Source organism: Narcine bancroftii, chromosome 8 (assembly GCF_036971445.1).
Source record: "Narcine bancroftii isolate sNarBan1 chromosome 8, sNarBan1.hap1, whole genome shotgun sequence".
Lineage (NCBI taxonomy): Eukaryota > Metazoa > Chordata > Chondrichthyes > Torpediniformes > Narcinidae > Narcine > Narcine bancroftii.
Window position 1 is genome coordinate 166,183,459 of NC_091476.1, and position 23,796 is coordinate 166,207,254.

The 23,796-nt window shown below is 38.9% G+C and overlaps 1 protein-coding gene across 1 annotated transcript in view; it reads right to left on the reverse strand.

Annotated features, from left to right (window-relative positions):
* Positions 1-23,796, reverse strand: part of csmd2 (CUB and Sushi multiple domains 2) — a 539,567-nt gene that overhangs the window by 348,659 nt on the left and 167,112 nt on the right. Inside the window, exon 14 of the mRNA XM_069896324.1 lies at positions 23,002-23,190. Coding sequence (XP_069752425.1) covers positions 23,002-23,190 — 189 coding nt within the window. The remainder of the gene's footprint in view (positions 1-23,001; positions 23,191-23,796) is intronic.

Below are 23,796 nucleotides of genomic sequence, written 5' to 3' on the forward strand. Positions count from 1 at the left end.
AGTTTAGTGCAGACTAGAAGGGCCAAAGTGGCCTGCTTCCGTGCTGTAATTGTTATATGGTTATTGTATTGGATATCACCACTTTCTCTGGCAGCAAGTTCCAGGTATCAAACGATCTCAAAATAGAAAATTTTTCCCTCAAATTTCCTTCCTCTTATCTTAAGCTTGTGCTCTCTTGCTTTTGATTCCATCACCAGATTTTCTATCTACCTTTATCCATGCCTCATATAATTGCATCTACCCGTGTCAGGTCACACTTCATCCTCCTTTGCTTTCAGGGAAAAAAATACAGCCTATCAAATCTCTCCTCATAATTAGTCCTCCAATCCAGACAACCTTTGATGAATCTCTTCTGCATTAAATACTTTTTATTGTGTGACAACCTGAATACCACACAATATTTCATGTGCAGTCTAACCATTGCACTGCAAAATTGTAACGTAACATGCCAAGATTTATGTTCTTTGCCTCAACCTCTGAAGGCAGCATGACATATGGCTTCTTTATCATCTTATCTACCTGTTTTTCCCTACCCTCAGGGATCTGTAGACTTGAACCCCCCAAGATCCCTCTGTTCATCAACATTCCTCAGTGTCCTGCCCTTTATTGCATCTGCTCCACCTCGATTTGACTTCCAAAATGTCCTGTCTGAATTAAGTTCATTCTGCCAACTTTCCATCTGATCAATACCCTGCCTTTTCAAATGGACGCAAATCTTATTCCTTACAATTTTCTCCAATAATTCTTTGATATTTAGCTCAGTAGCAGTGGAATTAAAATTAAATAAATATAAGGGACGGAGGGAGATATATTAACTTTAACTAAGTAAACTCAGTGAATAAAGCAGATCATTTCACAACCTTGCTTAAATCACAAAACAGTGCTTCTAAAGATGAAAATAAACTTCAATTTCTATCTGACCTATATCAGCCTATTAAGAAAGCAATCTCAGTGTGCTTTCTTCATTTATTCCAAAATGGCATACAAGAATCTTATTGCATTCTTGTATCAGCAGTAATAAATCTCATCCAACCTTACAATAATCATATAATAACCTGAAGACCCAGAGACTGCAATCACCAGAAACTGGAGCAAAAAAAAAGATCTGCTGGAAAATCTCAGCCGGCCAAGTAGCATAAGTGGGATAAGGGGAGCAGGGTGGGGGTGGAGGGGAAGGAATTGTTAATGTTTTGAGTCTCAATTCACAATTTTGACAATTTATTTTCTCCTCCCTGATGCTTTCAACCTGCTGGGTAGATTGCTGTAACCACAATAATATAATCCATTGGAATACTCTAATTCAAAACATACTGCTGTCAGTTCTGGATATACAATAAATCCTTGAATAATGTCATTTCATTCAACGTTATTTCATTATAAAGTTGATGAGGAAAAAAAATATATTGCAATATTTTACCGTGATATAAAATTGGTTTTGTTTCACTTAAAATAGCACTTTCCTAGAATGCATCAACGATGTTGTGATGACCTGATGTGCACCAAATACTTATCCCTCAAAAAATAATGCAATGTCTAAATCACCTCTATAATATGTTTATTTGCAACAGTTAATCAACATCACCATCAAAATGGTTTCTGAAATAAACTTCCTAATAAAAAGTCAAACTTCAATTTTGGTTTCCAAAACCATAAGGTCCTGCTTGTGGTGATAGTTGCCGACTTTCACAAGGCAGCAGACAGTGGACTGTAGACTGTATATGTGATGGGCAAGGTTGCATTCATATTTGTGCTTTGAAGCTATTATTTTCTGTCTGAGCAATCTATATTATCAACAGGAAAGTCTCTTGTAATTAATGAAAAATTAACAACCGCCAGCACTATTTCAAATCACATCACCTTGAATTGAAATCAAGTCTCATGATTGTTTTGCATTCTAAACGTTTCTTTTCTTTCCATGAGGCACATCACCACAAGCCGTCATCTTGCATTTCCTTGGAGCTTGCAGTATTCACATTAACTTAGAAGAGGGACGTGGTGTAGAGTGATGCTTTGAATGTCAAAATCAAATCTTGTATATGTACCTGGGATAAGGTCTCATCATAGTCAATGCAGCAAATTAAATTCAAGAAGAAATTATTGACCCAAAAATATTCCCAGGATTGCCACTTCTCATCCCATATTATATTTGGCCAACATAAACTTAATTCCAGTCTATGTATGGGAAAACTACATGGATTTAACAGATTTTAGAAAAGTACAAAAGGAAATAATGGACCAGTTATCAGGAAATTGTTAGAGTCTATGCTAAAGGAATAAGTGACAGAGCATCTTTAAATTGTCCCACAATTTGGTGATAGCCAGCATGAATTTGCAAAGTAGAAGTCGTGCTCAACAAAACTGGCTGACCATTTTTTTTAAAGAGAGAGCCAATGTAATGGAGACAGGAGCAACTTTAGACTGCTAGTCAAATGGATATTAAGAAGCATTTCATGAAGTTCCCGATCAGGGAATATTAGCGAAAGATGGATTTGAGAACAAATTATTGAACTGACTGGCAGGAGAAATAGAGATGAGATAATGAACAGGTTGTGAGAGATCTATGTCTTTTATAAATTTATCACTGACTTCGATGACCGGACAAAAAGCTATGTATGCAAATTTGTGAAAGAGACGATTCTATCAGTGTAGATTATGCAAAAAATTACAAGAAGATTTAAAAGATTAAGCGAATAGGCGAAACTCCGACAAAATTACTTTAGTCTAATTAAATGTGAGGTTATTCCCTTTGGATGTAAAAGAATATCAGAGATCATTTCTAAGTAGTGAGAAGCTAAATCTAGTTAAGTCCCAGGGGAATTGAGAGTCCATACACTAAGATCTTTGAAATGTCAAGGGCAGGAAATTAAATAGGCTAATAGAATTACTGCCTTCACGTGTGGAATACCAACTCTTAGAAATTGTACAAGAGCTCTACAAATCACACCTTGTGCTTTCTGTTCAGTTCCACTGTCTGCAATGTTAGAAAGCATTCATTGTTTTGGAACTTTTTAAGCACAGGTTTATCAGCATGATATCTGAACTCCAATCTCAAGTTAAATAATGGAGATAGATTAAATAAGCAAGAAGTTAAAGGATTGAAGAGTGAATTGAAGAAACTATTCTGGTGATTCTACAATCGAGAACTAGGATTCTGTAGTATAAATAGAATTAAATGGCATGCTATTTGTTGAGTTATGTGTCAGTTTCACATTTGCAACCATTCTCTGATTAAATTACATAATTTGGAAAATGACAACTCATTCCTATCCCTTGCAATCCCAAGGTATTTTCTGCATCAGGGATGAGATTTATGTACAGCACTCCTTTTACTGAGGAACATGAATCTCTTTGTTCTGCAAGCTCCCATTTTTGGACATTCTCCAGAAAACATGATTCAGCTACCTCACCACCGATATGGGAAACCTGCATTCAAGTTAACAAAAAAAAAAATCACCCCATTCCTCAGTGGCTTCCCCAACCCCAGCATAAACAGTTGACATGCTTAACCCCTCTCAATCTGCTGGCCAGACTCCTTGAATCCCAGTTGAACTTCAGGAGCATGAGTTATCCTTGACCCCAACTATTGCTGGCTGGCCGGAAGCCTGCCAGATATCCATATACCCTTCCTGATTTGATCTATAATTGGGCAGACTTTTCCTTATTGCAGATTCAAAGTTGATATCGTTATTTAAATAAATTTAGGGGGAAAAATACAAAGGGAGGTCACAAAATCAGTCGTCATAATCTTACTTGAAGGAAGAACATTCTCAAAGAGTTAGACCCAAATGACCCTACATGGGTCTGATCTCTTTGTGACACTTGGTAAAAGTGCATGGAGAGAGAAAAAATATAGCAAGATTCCAACTCTAAACAAAATTACTTGCCCCTTCCTCCAATCAAACCATTCCTTTATCTGTTTTTACAGCTTTTGTTTGACTAGACCTGCTGCAGAAAATTTCCATTGAAAGAAAAATTGACTAAGGGTACTTAGAATATGCTATTAATCAAAATGCAATACAACAGGACTGTATGGCTTACAAGAGCCAAAGTGAGTTGAGCACATAAACTAGGGAGCTATGAATACAATCAATGAGCTGTTCATGCAATATTGTGTCAGCTAATGATTGAAAATCTTGTCTATTCACCATGGTTAATTAATAGCTTAACTACCTTTCATGTTATTGCTTTCAACAAATAAACACTGTAAACATATTTTGTTTTGAATCACAGCCCTAAATGCATCATCTTCCAAACATTTTTGTCAGAAAAGGGAGCATAGCAACCCCAAAACATGATGGCATCCAACGAACAATCCAACTTTACTAAATTCACAAAATAGAGGTTGGGCAAAAATAAAGTAGGATTAGAAAATGTTTGTAATTGCCCTAAGAATCCCTATCTATTTAGACTTTTTCAGCCCTGAACACAAGTGGTGAACCCTTTGGGGACCCATGAGAGCCATGTAAAATTAACCAGGAATATCTGCAATGCTCTGATTAAGTGCAAAACACAAAAGTACTGGAGAACCTCAGCAGGTCACACAGCATTGATAAGAAGCGAATAAAGTTCTCCAGCACTTTTGTGTCTTGCACAGAGCCATGTAAAATATAATTTCAAAGCTAGAACATGTACTTAAAGCTGCAAGTATGACTGTCAAAATAACAAGCAAATAGCGGAGTCAAAAAAAAAGCTCAGCTACATTGCTGTAAAACATGTTGTTGGTTACAACGCAAATATAATTCTATTTTCCATCTCAATTTTGCTATTTCTGTCTCTGGAGTTTTGGACCTATAAAACCAAAATCAGCAAAAATAGATAATTTTCCAAGATAGATATTCCAACAACCACTCACACAAAACTAACCCTTGGCCAGGAAATAGCTCTGTGCTATTCTTTTGGCAATTTAAGAAATTGCAGGTCATCTTAACTCTGTTTATTTAAGTGGCATTCAGGGCAAATGTGTCAACTGCAAGAACTACAGACCAGTATTGCTGAGTTTTCCTGAGTAAAGTCATGCTAAGGTTTCAGTAAGATGTTCAGCAATTGCATTTCTCAACCTGAGACCCATCCTATGTCCTATGCAGCTAGCTCCTAAAAGCAATGCTACAACACAAGCAAAACTCTTCCAACATATATCCCATTTGGACTGCAACCTGGAATGATGGTAGTTCCATCAGTAAAACTAGGTTTAATCCTGAGCTCTAGTATGTGGATTTTGTAGGTTCTCCCTTTCACCACATGGAATTCATCTGGATGCTCTGGGTTCCACTGAAATGCCAGCGATGTGTGGCTTAGGAGGTTAATCGACCACATAACTTACTTCTGATGGATGAGAGAATTAATGGGAGTGTGGAGAGAAATGATTGTAGGGAAATTAAAGGTACAGGTTCCATTATTGTCATGTAATACTACATTTAGAATGGAGCATACATAAAATTCTTTAACTTTGTCTAAAATAAGGAAGACAGAGATTCCAGCGCCCCTCACAGAAATGAGCTCCCTGGTTTACAAGGCCAGTGCTCTAACCACTGAGCTATGGAGCCACTAAGTGGAGGAAAAATTCCACTGAGATTGGACTAAATCATCTCCCATTTCATAAGGAGAGAACTCTGAGGGGGAAAAAGCATGCTGGTGAAGAACAGAGGCCACAGGTGTCATATTATTTGATCAAGCGGGGTACAGAATCCATGCATGGCTACATGTAGATACTCCTGTCAGGAAGTTGCCAAAGAAGTCCTTGGAATTACATGATTGCAATCCCTCGAATGCTGTACAGTGTGGGAAGATGCCCTTAACCACTCTGCCTCTTCTTGCACCCTGTGTGATAGTACAGATCTATCACCAATGTACATAGTGTATATAGTTACTGTATCTAGACTGTGCTTACAGCGATTGGCTGAGAGCTAAGCCACACCTATTGTCTGGGCCTTAAAGAGTTGTGTCCCTAGCCAGGTCGGATCATTCCGGACTGGTCGGCCACCTGTGAAGAGCTCCGGTCTTTTGCTAATAAAAGCCTTGGTTTGGATCAACAAGTCTTTGGTTCTTTCGACGAGCTCTACACCCTGGAATGGTAAATATGGTCTCCTTCCTTTAGTGTGGAACATGTGTGACCACCCTAACAGTGACCAGCAGAATGTGCAATGTGGAAGAACTCAAAAGCAACAGCAAAAATCATCAAGCCCATTTCCAAGGGGAAAGAGAGTCAAGACACTCATTATATGTCATTAGAGGGTCACAGTAAAACCTGGAGGTTTTTCCAGGTCAAACAATGTAATTTGACCGCTGACCTTTTTAATAGCATGGTTTTGAACAAATAGTTTAGCAGAACCTGATCACTGGATAAATTAGACAATAAGAACTGTCTTTTTTTTCCAGAGCCGTGTATTTGAAGTTCACACTGCAAATAAAGTTTGCATGTTGTGCCACATTTGGTGTTTTATATAAGAGAGAAAAAAAAAGTTCTCAGGAGAATATATATCCCATTTGGACAAGTACATGGATGGATATAGAGGACTGTGGGCTGTCTGCAGGTCAGACGGTCAAGGCAGAGAAATAGTTCAGCACAGAATAGAAGGGCTGAAGGGCCGGTTTTCTCTGCTGCAGTGCTCTATGGTTCTATTGATAAAATATGAATGTTTTCCCTGACAGTAGCCCAGAAAATCAGAAATTGCTCTTCACATTAAACCATTTTTCAGAATGCTCATTTTGGTTTGAGCTGTCTGAACACTTCAAATATTTAATCTTAATACTTCAATATAAATTCTCTTTGATATACACATAGAACTTTTCATTCTGTTGAGATACGTGTATCCCACTGACTGCAATTTTACAGTAATTATATTCCAAACAGCAGAAATTATTTTTGGGAATGGAGAGAATTCTATTTTTCTTTCCTTTCGTCAAAACATTAAAGTTCTATATGTATTTGCATTTTTTTTCTAATGGACCTTGACAAGGGAGGTACAAGAACGACATTTCTTCTGGCAGTAGCGTCAAGATCTCATAATACGAGGACAGCCATTTAGGACAGATGAGAAGAAATGTATTCACTCAGAGGATCATGAATGTACAGAATTCTTCTATCCAAGAGGACTGTGGACACTTAGTCATGCAGTAAATTTAAGGGAGACACTGATAAATTGTTGGATATTAAGAATAAGAGGTATGATGTCAGTGTAGCAAGATGCCGCAAATGTATTCAAAGGTGCAGCAGGGGCAAGGGGAGAGGCTGAGTGGTTTGATACAGCTTTTGTCTCTTGTGCTCTTGGCTATTAGAAAAATCGGCCAAAGTTTTGAGGACAGTGATTGCCAGAAACCTAATTTCAGAATTACAACAACTTGCAAAATATAGGAAGCATAAAGAGAAAATCCAGGAAATGCCCAGCAGGTCAGGTAAGTCTATGGAGACAGAAACACAGTTAAGATTTTAACACCGTTACTCTTTCATCAGAAATTACATACATGCAATAATGCTCTGAACACTTCATATTGCAACTATTGGAAACACAACTAGACATTTTGTTCCAAATAATTGAATAGTGCACCACCATACATTTATGATTGAGGAAATAGCGGCAATAAACATTATTGCGGTCTCCTCACAAAATTACTGAGAGAAGAAAATATGTTATAGGCTCATCCAGATCATTCAATGCTTCCTGATTACAGTCAATTGTTGATATCTAATTAAAAATCTTTTTCCTGTTATTATGTTAACTGTTGTCAACATATTTTAGATCTACTGAATTGCTTCATCTTTTTAAAGCCTCTTGCAATCAAATAAACATTTACAGAGAATTATTGCTGGTCTCGAAAGTGAAGTCGTTTTGGAGCAGCATTTAGGATGATACTTCAAATATAGACAGAACATTGCAAACTATCACAACATTAAAATACAAGAAGTGTAAATGTAATAAAGTTGCATTTGTATCAAAGAGTTTAATATCTTGCTCCTCGCAGGCTGATGAATGGAAATACATTTATAAAACATGAGTGGAGATGTGATTTTACTCAATCTAAAAGATGACACTGTAAATCTCAGAGTTGAAAGGTGATTGGATATTCAAAGGAGACGCTTTCAACTTGGACAAGGAGTCTCTTCTCACAGGGTCAGCTGACTATTGCTTTGTCATCCAGTGCAGTGCTACTGATTTTTCCAAAGGATTCTGGATAAAGATCTGCCTTGCGTAGCTGAAAGAGAGGTTTATTTTAAGCCACAGTACTAATTGACCATTGCATGGTATACTGCGAAAGAACTGATGAAGTTTCAGCCACAGTTGTGTCATGATTCACTCTGCGCACAATAATCGGATGTGATTATCATAGCAAAAAACTCGGAGAATATCGACGGAAAGTGAAACGGAATGATCATTTCAGCTTGAAGGCCCTTCATCTGAACAAGGTCGTTTTAAGTTGCATTGAGGGTGAAGAATGATTGATCTGATAAAGTGGGTCGAGCCCTGGTGATATCCTTTTTAAAAATTCATTTGGTTAATAGATTAATGAGGGGTATCAGCGAGAAAGAAAACAAAGTAACATCAGAGAAGATGCAAAGAAGTAAAACCAAAAAGAGAAGCAAAACCAAAACCAAAAACCAGCAGTTTAGGCAGTAGCTGTGGAGAGAAAAAAGTGAGTTAATATTACAATATTATATTTTGACTGGCCTATTTAGTGTTGTTCCTTGTTTCGATTGAATCTTGCTAGAAAAGTGAAGGAGGCTACAACCCAGCAAGAATGGGAGTGGAATGAAGAATTATAGCAACCGAAAACTCAGGCTTGCCTCTGTGGACTGAATGAAGATGCCTGTAGAGTATCTGCATTTGGTTTTACAATGTAGAAGAATACACTTAAACCTGAAAAGTTCACTCTTTTTTTCCCCTCTTTTTTGCAGCTGCTTCAGAGCCTGCTGAGGATTTACAGCATTTGCATTTGTTTTGATGGTTTAATCTCACATTTCCAGCATCTGCAGGGATGTTTTTCAATCAAGATGTCAAGATTTCCAACACAAGTCAGCTCTTCTAGATTGTACTCTGGCATCTATTCCTACCACATGCAATAAAGGGATATTCCAGGGTGTGAAATGAACTCCAGCACACTGTCATTTCACCAGTCAGCTTCGTTCATATTCCTCAGTTCATCGTGGGAGTCTTCTGACAGAGTTTGCTCATTGCACATTTTATGAGATAAGAACAAGCAGGAAAGGATATTCTTTACTGAATAATCCACTTGAAAATGGATGAACAGCATGGTAGTGAGAATCATTCACTCTACTGTATTTGTAAAGCATTTCCACGATCTAGCAATAATCAAGTTTGACCTCATATTACACAACCAGAAATGAATAACAACAGCAAGTCAAGTTTATTGTCATCTGATTGTACAAATACAACCCGACAAAACAGCGTTCACTGGTCCTCCGTGCAACAACATGCAGACACACAACCAGACATAACACACTTACAGACAAATAATACATATGCAGGACAATTATTATATCTATAAAAATAAATAAATAAATATTGTTTCATACAAATGAGAGTCTCGGTGTGAGTAGATCCTTTGGTTGTTCAGCATTCTCGCTGCCCGTGGGAAGAAGCTGTTCCTTAGCCTGGTGGTGCTGGTTCTGATCCTCCTGGATCCGAAGGATGCTGTGTGCGGGGTGGAAGGAGGTCTTCAATTATTTTGTATGCCCTCTTCAGACAACAATCCTGAAAGATCACATCAGTGGGTGGGAGGGAGACCTCAGTGATCCTCTCTGCTACACTTATGGTCCTGTGGATTGACCTCCAATCCACTTCTCTGCAGCAATCATACCACACTGTGATGCAGCCGGCCAGGACGCTCTTGATAGAGCTCATAGAGAAGGTTGACATAATGGTGGCCGGAAGCATTACCCACTTTCGTCTTCTCAGGAAGTGTAGTCGCTGTTACACCTTCCTGAGAAGTGAGGAGATGCTGAGTTTCCACAACAGGTCACTAGTTAAGTGAACTCCAAGGAACTTGGTGCTTTCCACTATTTCTATTACAGATTTGTTGATGTGTAGTCGAGGGTGGTCCTCCTGAAGTCCAGGATCATCTCTTTCGTCCACATTAGTCTCATACCAGTTCACAGGACTTTCCACGACTTCTCTGTAGTGTTGCTGATGAGGCCTTCTACTGATGTGTACTGAGTGGGATGAGCACACAGGCCTGAGATGTGGCATGATGGTGCTCGATATTCTGCTATGAACCCAGACAGACTGTGGTCTTTCCAATAGGAAGTCCAGGATCTAGTTATAGAAAGGGATGTTGAGTCCCAGAGAGGACAGGTTCTCCACCATCCTCTGGGAAATAATCATATTAAATGCTGACCTGAAGTCAATGAACAGCAGCCTGGCCTTTGAGGTGTCGATCTCCAGCTGAGTCAGGACAGAGTGAAGCGACAAAGCTATAGCATTGTCTGTGGAATGTTTTCTTCTATAGGCAAAATCAAATGGATCCAGCATTTTTGGGAGGTTTACTTTGATGTGTTCCATCACCAGATGTTTGAAGTATTTCATAATGGTGGAGTTCAGTGCCACAGGGCAGTTGTCAGTGAGGCCTGTTATTGTCGCCCTCTTAGGTACCAGGATGATGGTGGCTGACTTGGACCCTGCGGGAACAATGGACTGACGCAGTGAGGTGTTGAAAATGTCAGTGAAGCCCTCCGTCAATTGGTTTGTGCAGCCATTCTGCATCCAACCAGGTACGTTGTCAGGTCCTGCCACCTTGTGTGTGTTCACCCTGAATAGGGTTCTCCTCACCTCGGCCGCAGGGGGCCTGTTCATTGGGGGCGCACTGAGCTTTCTTTGGCATCATCCTGTTCTTCTCACCAAACCATGCATAGAAGTTCAATTTGTCCAGAAGGGAGACACCATTGTCCTTAATTCCCAAGGTTGATTTGTGATCTGTAATAGTCTTGATCCCTTGCCACATGTACCTCATGCCATTGGTGTCCCACTTTGGATCTTCTGTGCATACCCTCGATTTGCCATCCAAATTGCATGGGCAGTGGCATATTTACACAAAATAGCACCTATGCTAGGGGTGGGCAATGCGTCAAAATAAATGGCGACAAGTTTGTCTTGCAAGACCTGGCCTTGGTGGCTGCCATATTGCATTTTGTGTTGCATAATTGAGAGTGAACACTAGGATGAAGGAGGACAATTTTACCAAGCAGGTGTGCGTTCCTTGTTTGTCCACGTTAGCGGCAGTGGTGGTGCTTAGTGGGGTGGTTCCTGCCTTCAATAGGGGAGGGGAGGTTGGTACCTCCCTTAAGGGGGGGCTCCCTTCAAGTGGTGCCCCCTGCCCACCTCAAGTGGCCCCTGTGCATGGGGCAGTCAAGTCCTGGCTGATCTTAGTGCCATCCTATCACCTTCCTGAAGGCAGCATCATGAGCTCTGAGAGGGGACCGGACCTCTGCATCCAACCATGGTTTCTGGTTAGCCCTGGTTGTGAAGCATTTGATCTCAGTGACATTCTCAATGCATTCGCTCATGTAGCCAGTCACTGAGCTCGTGTATTTCTCTATGTTTACATGACAATTGTAGGTGGCCGCCTCCCTGAAACATCTCTAGTCCATGGAATCGAAGCAGTGTTACACCACTGCTTTGCCCCTTCACCCTCCCCCTCTACCTGATCTCCCTGCGAACTGACCTAGTTTGGATTGCTAGCAGTCTGTTCACCAGGGTTAGCAGGACAGATAAGTGATCTGAGTAACCAAGGTGGGGGCGAGGTGCAGCCTTGTGCAGTCTAGGGACATAGGTGTACACCCAATCCAGGGTGTTCTCTCCTCTGATGGCTAAGTTCACATGCTGTTGAAATTGAGGTAAGACAGTTTTCAGGTTGCCATGATTGCCATCACCAGCAACAATTACGGCACCATCAGGGTGGTGTCATCTGGGCTTCGCAGATGACACCATAAACACTGCTCCCTCTAAGCTGTGTGTGTGTGCACACGCACATACATTTCGCAACCAGCACACAAAAGAAATTCATGTACGCACAAAAGGTTAGTTACCTAAAATTATATAGTATTTCATAATTATATTGATTGAAAATACTCTTTTAGCTAACTGTTTCTATAAACTTTTTAGTCTGCTTTTCAAATATTTGCACATCACTAATTTACATCACCTCAACCTTTGCTGTTCAGGTTTGTACAGCTGCAGATGACTGCAGCCATGTTTGGCGGACAGTGTTCTTATCGTAAAGTTTACAAAGATCTGTTACAAATTCTGAAAATACCTTATGAGTTTTTATTGAAAAAGATATTGATTCACTATGTCAAATTCAAAAGAAGCGAGGGGCATGAAGCGCAAAGAACTGCGAATTTGTTTAAGTTGAATGGCTTAACAAAATAGTAGAAACTGCCACACAAACCTGATGAGGTCATGAACGTTCCATTATGAGAAATATTCATGTATGATTCGGAAAGTGGAGTTATCTGTTTGTGTTGTTGTGATTGGAAAGTTACTGGAGAATTTGCTAGTGGAAAGAAGTGGGGTGATATTTGTAAAGTTGACTTTTTGAAGCGTCATTTGGCCAGTAAATCGCATTTGGATGGTGTACAAAAGCTCAAGCAACAAAACCCTTTGCAGGAATGCTACGCTCGTTGGTTCAGATGAGCCAAAACGATCAAACCCAGAGGAGATCCAAGTTCTTAATGACACCGTGTTGTTGGGTGTTAAAATGAATAACTTGATATTCAGTTTAACACATTAATGAACATATGGAAAAGTTTGTTCAAATTCCAGATTAATTATACTAAAACACGCCAATACAGTTTTATTAGCCATGGAAGATAGGGTGTGCCAAAATTACCTTGAAGCAATTTCAAGTTTACATTTGCACAAGAATTCAGTGTTCACATACTTTTGTCACAGGAAAAAAAAAGCACAATATAAGATTTTTGCGCACAATGACTACTAAAAATTAGAGGGAACATTGACCATAAAGCTTGGCTTTACCCTCATTAGCTGAAGGCAGAACATAGACTGTGACAATCAGCATGCCCAAGAATTCCCTGGGCAGCAACCTTATTGGGTGGGCGATCAAGGAGTGTAAGGAATGTTCAACGAGGCTTCACTCCACAGACTGGACCATGCCAATGTGAGCTCTGAGTGAGGTGAACGAGGGGATAAAAGATACGATGGGCTGCCAGTGAAGTTGCTGTCACAGAGTGGGAAAAAATGAGAGGAAGTGGACGGAATAATAGCTTGCGTTCATAACAAGCACGTGCCCGCATGTGAGAGGGAGAAAGTAATTATTGATAGAGAGTGGCCCTGGTTAATGCCTTGATCCAGAGTGTGCAGGACATATCACCTGCCATATAAATCATGAAATAGCATTTCAGAGTACTCCTGTATATTAGTCATCAGTGCCTCTGTGCAAAAGGGAAACTTGATCCCTCCTCCACGGCAGCTATATGTGGCCACTACCTCTTTACTGAGGGAAGTATAACATTAAGAACTGACACCATTCAATGATTGCAATAGATGAAGGGCGAGAGCCCTAAATGCTAAGAAAGTATCTTTATCTTTGCTACATGGATTTATCCAGCATTGTGTTTTTAATCTTTCAATGACTTATTATATGATAATATTCAATTTAATCTGGTCTCTTCAACAACCATGCTTACGAGAATGTTGACAGGATTTCAGGGTCTGAGTTACAGGGAAAGGTTGTGCAGACTGGGGCTTTTTTCTCTGGAGTGTAGAAGATTGAGGGGGGACTTGATAGAGGTGTTTAAGATTTTAAAAGGGACAGACAGAGTAGACGTGGATAGGCTTTTTCTATTAAGAGTGGGGGAGATTCAAACTAGAGGACTTGGTTTAAGATTGAAGGGGGAAAATTATAAGGGGAACATGATGGGAAATTACGCAGAGGGTGATGGGGATGTGGAATGAGCTTCCGGTAGAAGTGGTCGAGGCGGGATCATTGGTTACATTTAAGGAAAGACTGGATCGTTACATGGATAGGAGGGGACTAGAGGGGTATGGACCGGGTGCTGGTCAGTGGGCTAGGAGGGTGGGGATTTGTTACGGCATGGACTAGTAGGGCCGAACTGGCCTGTTCTGTGCTGTAAGTGGTTATATAACCATATATGGTTATATGGTTATTTCAGGGTATAATTCCCAAAGATGTTTCAATTGATTCTTGACCTAAATCATAATTCTTTTGAGATGGATGTGTTTTACGATGTTTATCTGATATTTATGCAGCCCTTACTCCTGATTTTGTTTTGGTTTTGTTGATTCATTCACGAGTAATACAGCAGTAAATATGAGTTTAAGGGATCTGAATTATCCCAATGAAAAGTACAAAGAAAGGCAAGAAAACCACAACCAAATATTGAAGAATGCTTAAAAAAAAATCTCTAGTCACCAGTCATGGCCTATCAAATTATTGAAACATATGGTATCTGAACTCCTTCCATCTGTAATTTATTTGGCAATTAAAATTTTCCAAAGCCCAAAGTGAAATTGTTGAAAGGGATAAAAATAACTAAAATACGTTGAAAATTCGATAATTCAAATGTGTTTTTATTGTGACTTATAGTATGTTCATTTATGTCTTGAAGGCCTCAGAGACTGTTTAAGGAGGCTTTGCTTGTTCTTTAACGTATCATTTTGCTTTAATGATGCATTCTAGTTCTCAAAATGCTTAAGGGGCTTTCCTCCCACTGATGTTACATCTCAGTTGCCTGCTTCTGGTTTGATGTTTTATTTATTATTTTGATTTTTTAAAATTTCATTTCAGTATGAATGAACATAATTGGAAGTAAACATCCAAAATACTGAAATTGGAACGTAACTGAAATTTTCAATCCAGATGCCTCCTGACATTTAGAACAATCTAACGGTAGCTTTGCTCAACAGATTTCTGGGATGTCACCCAGTAATTAGGAAAGACATCAGCCTTCATCCAAAATGCAGTCGTTCATAATTTGACCAAGGCAATTATGCGTAATGTTTTATTTAAATCTCAGCGTGACTTATTGTTATGAGATGAATGCAACTTGCTGACAATTTTCTAATACACATTTTTCATCAGGCATCATTGGATGGATTTCTAATCCATACATCCGATTTATATCCTTGTATAATAGCCCAGTTTACATAACTTCCTCATTTTAAGCAACAAAATCCAGATTGGTTTTGAAAACAGCAAAGGAACTGCTTAGAGCATTGAAGTATTGCTTTGATCTGAGGTAAAGAGCTGGTTAATGTATAATGGAATTGCTACAGGGACATTACTGATGTGAAAGTATGATGAGTTTTTCAGACTACTTCCACTATATAAATAACTCACATCGGCAGTTCTAATGGGAAAGTGCGATGCTCTTAAAAATGATTTTGAAGAACGTGATTAGTTTCCAATATATTAGGCTATATCAGAGAGCTATCATCCTAACAAACATTTTTTTTTCTAAAAATGTGTGAATAATCGGCAGTCCAAGAGCTCTGGTTAATTAATTCAAAACCAATATCGTTGAAATTCAGCATTATTTGAAGTTTATTTCATTGCGGGATGTTTCCAAACCACGTGTGTGGTAATTCTCCACTCTGAGACAGAAGACCACATGTATCTTCAGGATCTGCCTTGAAGGGAGCACTGGGTGAAAGTGGAATCGAACCTTGATATTTTACAATATTCTGAACAGAGATCATATTGAATTGGGAGGTAATTTTAGATCCTCCTTTTTTTTTAATAGCCATTTCACATATAATTAACACAAATAGCTTTGTCTCTGATCTCAAAATTGACGATAAATTATAATATTTGAAGGGGGATCTGCCAACTTTTAAACTGAGAATCATCATGTTCTAAAAAATAAGGATATGTTATTAATGTTAACATTGTTCCACAGGCATGTAAAAGCAGAGCTGTAGTAGCGTAAGTAGCATATCTACGGGCCCTGCATTTTCAAGGGCCCTGCGCTAAAGGTTTCCTCTATTACTCTAGGACTGCACTTGCTCTATTAGGACAGTACTGTACTGCCTTCAACGTTTCTAAACAACTGGGTGTTTAAGGTTAGCAATTTTGGCCAATTATAACCTTTAATCAGGGTTATTCACACAGTAACTCATGGGAATGTGGCATCTATGTGATACATATGCGAGCATAAATATGAAGGTATTTGAAATTGAAAGTCATAGCTGCTGCACAACGATGAAAACGAAAATGGAAACACAGCCTAGATGCACGGTGAAAACATGCCTCAGGCCCTCAGTCAGCTGGCTGGTTTGTTTACACGTCAGGGGAGCTGCATTTTGCAGATAGCAATGAGCAGTAGAGCTGGAGATGTTGGACATCATTTTGCTTCCGGAAGTGCAAAACATAAAGTGAAGGAAGAAAAAAAAATGAGACCAACTTGTGATAGCAAAAAAAAACATTGAGAGGCAATTCTTTGCTGTAATGTAAGGGAATCTAAGAAGGGCTGCGTTCTTCCACTGGACCCCACGTGTACCGTACTCTAGTGCAGAAGAGCAGTAACATCATCCATCACCTAATCTCTCACTTTAGTGCATGCTAGTGTTAAATTTCTCATCAAAATGGCTGATCACTAATGACATGGCCTCAGACGAGCTCGTCAGCCACGGAGAGATTGGGACATTGTGACATTTTGATTTGAACAGGTGAAACTACATATTGTGTGTGCGAGTTGACAGAATATTTTGATGTTCATGGTGATGTTGCTCTAATAGCTGAAGCTGTAAATGTGGTAGAAGGCATTCAGCAATAGCCAACATCCACTGAATGCAAAAGAACAAGTACTCGAATGATATTGGTGAATGACCAAACATTCAAGTGATTGTGACCGTGACTTGGATAGCCAAGGGAGGTGATGAATGTCAACGTGCTAATGGTGAATTTCTTCATCCAGGTAATTGCATGACAATGAAAAGACACCTTTTCATAAACCAATTTTTGACACTTGAAATTGATACCTAAATACTATTATTGAAATGCCAGATAGATTTGTCATATTATCCGGTTGTATAGCAAGTGAAAACATTTAATTGGATGAGTTGCATTCTAATTATCTTTCTCTCCCGTCACTTGTTTCGAAGCAGCTAAAAATTATCCAATCCCCTAAGGGAAAACAATTTATCCGCCGGCTGCCTGATGAACTTAAAGCTTACGCACATCCCCTCACTCAGCCATTCCAAAAAACAATAGCACGCGGCTTGTTATGTGGCCGTGTTTAGAATAGACTGTGGCAGACTTTCTCCGAGTCGCCAGAAAGCTGGAGGACCTATGTCCTCAATTCTTCAACATAAATTTGTTTTCATTCATAAAACATGCAAGAGTACATTTGTCATGAATTATTGCTCTGAGTTCACCTCTCTCCTCTGAACTGAGCTTCCCCTGGCATTTGGTGTCTTACTTTCCCTTTCGTTTACTCTTTTAAACTACTAGATCAGTGGTCCTCAACCTTTTTCTTTCCACTCACATACTGCTTTAAGTATTCCCTATGCCATAGGTGCTCTGTGATTAGTAGGGGATTGCTTAAGGTGGGATGTGGGTGGAAAGACAAAGGATCAAAACCACTGTTTGAATCGTACCTCATTGACTCGTTATGTGGACGGTTTCATAACTCCAAAGGAAATGGGCCAAAGATAATTTATCTCAAGCAAAATATTTCAGTAACAATTGGGCCTAGAGCAGTGATTCTCAACCTTACCTTCCCACTCACAAACCACCTTAAGCAATCCCTTACTAATCACAGAGGACTTATGGCATAGGTATTACTTAAAGTGGTATGTGAGTGGGAAAAAAAGGTTGAGAACCACTGTACTAAATGTTTTAATATTTGTGTGTATTTTTTTTAAAATATAAGGCCTCTTCGTAACATGTGCTGCAGGCCCCACACTAGCTTAATCCAGCCCTATTAAATTTTAACCTAAAGGACGATGTTGCTTTAAGCAACACAATCATGTTTTATTTCAAGAAAAACAAGATGGAAAAGGGAAAGGAAATAACTCTTTTGAGTTCAGTGTGATGTACGTCAATATTTACATTTGGATCCATATTCAAAGACATAGAACCATGGAACCATAGAACATTACAGCACAGAAAACAGGTCCCTTGCAATTTCAATTTTCACTGTGGGAGATAAGATGGACTTTGGGGTCCAAATCCAGGTTGATAGGATAGTGAATAAGGCCTATGGTATATTGGGCTTCATTAGTTGGGGGATTGCGTTCAGGAGCCATGAGGTGATGTTTCTGCTCTTTAAATCTTTGATGTGACCACACTTAGAATATTGTGTTCAGTTCTGGTCACTTTAATATAGGAAGGATGTGGAAGCTATGGAGAAGATAAAGAGGAGATTGACCAGATGTTGCCTGGATAGGAAAATATGTATTCTGAGATAAGGATAACAGAACTAAGGCTTTTCTCCTTTAAGCGAAGAAGGATGAGAGGTGACTGAATAGTCTGCAAGATTACGAGAGACAACATGTTTTTCCCAGGGCAGGAGTACCCACCAGAGGACATCCATACAAAGTGAGAGAAGATAGATTTTTAGAGGAGACATCAAGGGTAGTTTTTTATTTTTTATTTTTTACACACAGACTTTTGACTGTCAGTAGTGGTGGTGGAGGTTGGAATATTAAGAGCATTTAAGAGTGTCTTAGACAGGCATTTGGATGAAAAAAAAAGAGGGTTATGAGGTAGAGATTGTTTAGTTTTTGTTTTGGTAGGTATATATAGATAAGCACAACATCATGGCCTGAAGGGTCTGTATTCTGCAGTAGTGTTTTATGTTCTAAGTAGAATCCAATTCTTCTTCCAACTACTTTTATCAAGTAGACCAGTCTTTCAGAATTAAAGAAAAACAATGTATCTCTTGCTATTCGATCAAATTGATCCATTTTCTTTGCAGGGTATATCAATAGTAGGTTAAAGATTTATCTGTACAAGATTCAAACAAGATGCTAAAGCTGCTTATTTGTGGACCACTGCAGTTAGAATTTTATCCATATAGCAGCCTGAAAGTACAATGAGCTATAGCCAACAATATGGAGATTGGCAAGGAATGTTGGCAAATAAAAAAAGTTGCAGGAATAGAATGATCTGAATATTTCGGGACCTGGTCTGTTGCACTGAATTATTGCCTGTGGCCTGTTCCAACTTAGATGGAACATGGAAATAAATTCACTGAATCTGTCCATCAGAAAGTCAGACAGAGAGATCCAAATGTTTGTCATCAGGCTTCAGAAAAAATTTGAGGGCATTTGACAGCAGTTTATACTGTCATAGATTTGTATCAACATTCCATTTCCATGATATTCAGAGGCATTTAAAAATATCTCAAAATTGATGCAAATAATTTTAAAATTAAAATGAAAAAAATAAGACATTAAAATTAATAAAAACACGTGTGTATGTGAGAGACAGAGTGATAGAAGAGAGAGAGAGAGAGAGAGAGAATGAGAGAGAGAGAGAGAAAAAGTACAGGAGGAGGTAAACAAAAGGTGGAAACAATGGAATCCAATGGGGTTAAGGGTTTCCTAAAATTAGAAAAATCAATGTTCGTGCCATCACATTGAAGGCATTGCAGAAAGAATACGATGTGCTGTTCCTCAAGTGTATATTTAGCCTCATCGTGACAATGGACGAAATCAAGGACAGACAGGTCACTGTAAGAATGGTTGGGGATTTATCATAGTTTGCTACAGGCAGCTCAATTTTAGACCCACAGGCGCTGGGTGTTCAGCAAAGTGGGTGACCCAATCTGAAGGTGTTCAGCAAAGTGTTACCTATGTGCCACACCTTGGTCATGCTACATTACTGTACTCAAAATGTACCAGACTTGCAGCATTTGGTGGAATCTTACCAATGTCCATTTTGTGCATTAAAAGGGATGTTACACACTTCTTCCATCACCTGTGAATGTCAATTGTATTCAGCACTTACAAAGTGCTTTGCAATTGCTCATCAAGGCTGCTCCATCTGCACCTCCAAAATCTTGGACCTGTGCTTCCAGGAACATCAAGGGCAGCAGATATGAAAATATCTTTCAAAGTCATGCCAACTTATTCTAGAAATGTGTTACCTGAACCATCCTTGTCTAAATCCTAGAACTCTCTTCCCATCAGTAGTGTGGGAGCACCTTCACTAAAGAAAATGCAGAGTTTCAAGAAAGTGGCTCCTAATTTTTTTTCAATGATCAATAGCAAGGCAACAATGATCAGTAATCACATGCCATGAATTCATCCTTATAAAGTATTACATTTACTACTTCAGGCAAACAAACTTAATTTCCTACCCAGGTGCGGAAAACCAGTCTGGATAATTTTATCCATGCTCTACAGCATTCCACTCCTGCAATGCAGTAATTATTTAGCAGAGGTAGGATTATTTGCTTTTACAATCTGCGTTGCATTGGAATTGTGAATTTTAAATTTTAAATGTAGACTGGCATCACAGTAACAGGCCCTTCTGGCCCATGAGCCCATGCCACCCAATTACATTCAACTGTCCCACAATCTCCATTTGTTTTGAATTATTGGTGAAGGATTGATCTGTTTTTTTTCCTTATTCCATTTTACAAAAGCAGAGTTTCATTCTTGTTTGCTTTTCACCATTACATTATTTACTAGAATCTAATTTTCAATCAACAAGAGCTAATTTTCACCTCCTCTCCCTTTGAATCATTTGTTTTAATATTTTTCCACATCATTAATGAATTTTGCACAAAAATCTTGAACTCATCACATTAATTTCCTATCTGTCATCATACTCTAAGCATATTCTCAACATGGATTTACTGTGATAGAGACATATTGCACGGAACAGGCCCAATCTGTTCATTTTGAAAAGTTCGCATCCTGGGCGAGTTCCATTTCCTTGCATTTGGTCCTGCATTCCTTAACACAACGGGACCTTCAGTAACCAATGCATGATTCATGAAGTTAATGTAAATTAGTTTATTAATATGAGAGTGATCAGTACCATTTGAGCCATTATTATTTCTTCTGTTTCTCTTTCTTCACGTACCATATTGCTTAATGCAGCTAATTATCTTATTGTTCATCATTCTTAACTTTCTCCCTTGGTTGCTGTTCTTATTACATTACAATGGGTATAAGATAACCTAATTCTACTTGCAATGTGATCTTTTCTCATTCATTTCTATTAAACATTAACGTGGCTTCTGGAAAACACAAACCAATGATTTGAACTACCTCATCCATACAGAATACAAGAACAATTACAGCAAAGAAGGAGGCCATTTGATCCATCTCATCTTTGCTGGTCTGTCTGAAAACAATTACATCAGTCCCTTTCCCTTTCTCCATAGCCTTGAAAGTATACTTTTTTTGTCTCTCGAAATCATTAAGGATGGCATTAATTGATTACCTTTCTGTCATTCCCATCAGGAATTGTATTTACGATAATAATGATTAAGGTAAAATGTTTTTGTTCATATCCTCCATTGTTTTGCTCAAAAATTGAAATTGGTGCAGCTAATTCCTGAACCATCAATTTTGAAATTCAGCTTCCTTCAATGTAACCTTCTAAACTAGACATGCTCATTTACATCTCCTTCGCACCGCTTCTCAAACTTTTACGAAAACTATCCCAGTTCTCCCTTTAGCTTAACTTGCTCATTTCTACGAAAGTACGTTGTACAATTCTGTCAAATCTGCTAATGTTGGAAGTGCCATTTTTCATTTGTTTGGTTTAGCTGTCTTTGTAAAAACTGTCCCATAATTTAAAAACTTACTTTCAATGAACTAAGTAGTTACTTAATCATATGGAGCTAAATCAGATGTTAGTGATTTCTATAGTCTACCTCAATGAAACTAATCTGGGCTTGAGTGGTTTAGTGTTAGCAGTATTTTTTTTATTCTTTTCCAACTTGTGCAAAATATTATTTTTATTACATACTTTGTCTTCTTTCATACTATACTTAAATAACAATTCAGCCTTTGCTTGCCTCCAACTGATTATTACCCTTATTTCTTTCATTACTCCTCAAATTCATCAATCGGATCTGAACAAGTTTCTTTTCCTAATATAATAAGAAACTTCTGAGTGTCAGCAGGATTATTATCTTGGCAATAAATGTGATTATTATCTCAATGATTCAGTTATCACTAACAGGTCGTAGTTTCAAACAGGAATGTTCAAAGAATAAAGCACCTATTTTTTTTGTTTACTCCGTCCACAGTGTGCTTCTCTCCGATTCTTCACATTCCCACATATGATGCAGTCCTGGCAGGAGCCAGAAGTAGATAAATGTCAGATAGGTCCTTGACATTAAGTCTGAATTGGCATTAAAATTCTGGTCACAAAATGTGAATGTCACTGCTAATGCCAGCATCTACTGAACTGTGAAGACGGATAAGGGTCAACGACAAGGTTCTCGAGTCCAACATATGTCAGCCCAGAGAAGGGGAATGATTTCCTCCCTTGAAGGACATTAGCAAACCAGATGAGTTTGCAAAATATGTTTCATGTCTCCTGCTACTGAATTTTTTTTTAAATTTTTCAGATTTATTTAATTACTTGAATTTTTATTCCCCAGCAGTCAGAGGGGATACAAATTAATATTTCTGGAGCAACATTTCAAATTCTTGATGATTATCTAGTAACTTAACTGCAAGACCAGTGTGCTCATGACATAACCTTTCCTGTGGTGCTGCCAGGCTGGTTTTTTTCCTTCAATGTTACAAGCTCCTATCTAAGCTAAAAGTGGATTCCAAGTATGGATCTATCTGAGAATGTTAGGGATGAACTAACTGCATTCTGGTATTCCATGCTCAGGCTTTTTGAGGCAATTTATGGCACCAGTTATAGAAATTGGAGCCACTCACTGTGGAAACCACTATCACAAGACTTCATGTCAAACTATAGCAGCTTACAAATCCCTTTCTCTGCAAGTTAACTTGACGAGCTGTCTTTGCACAGCTCCTAACCTGTGTAGAAATTTCAGCACAAGTGAAATGAAAGCACACGACCACCTACCAACACACCTTGGAAGAGGCGAACTCCACACACGCCGTCTACCTCCAAGGCAGGTAATCCGGAACACGCCTTCCAGTCTATATCCAGGAAAACACGAGAAAGTAAGGGTGTCTCCAACTCCAAATCGAAGGCCACTTCTGCTGCTGAATGGCGGGATACCAGGATCATCACAAGGTTCCAAATCATGTTCTAGATAAAGTAAAAAAAATTGGGATCTGTTTTAAAATTGTTGGCTTAAAACCTATGAAACGGAGTGAGCAAAGTACAAAACAATTGATATGGGCTGTAGAACTGCTGCCTAACAGCACCTGAGACCAAGATTCAACCCTGATTTTGGGTGCTATCTGTATGGGGTTTGCCCTTTGTCCCATTCACTATAATTGATTTCCTCAGGATCATTCAAACTGATATTCTTAAATTGGAGCTTTTGGGAAAAGACCCGAATGTGATATTTCTTTTTAAATTAACTAGATTTATTAACTAAACAAACAGCGCAAAGGACAGAACAGATCTCAGGCGGAGGCATCCATCTTGAATCTTGCCAAGATGCAATCGGGTTCCCAAGATGCAACATTTCCCAGATGCTCCACACTCCGTCTTTGACTCCTCCTGGTGGTAGCACTCTATCACTGCACTGAGAGCAGTACATTGCAGCTTAGTTGATGAGGAAGCCCACTCTTGAGACTGACAGCTTTTGACCCTCAGTGGTCCAGGGCAGAGAGCAGGAGCACATTCCAGGGCAAGTCTGGATGTTCTTTTAAACTTGGGACTTCAAAACATTTTTGAAGAAGGGAT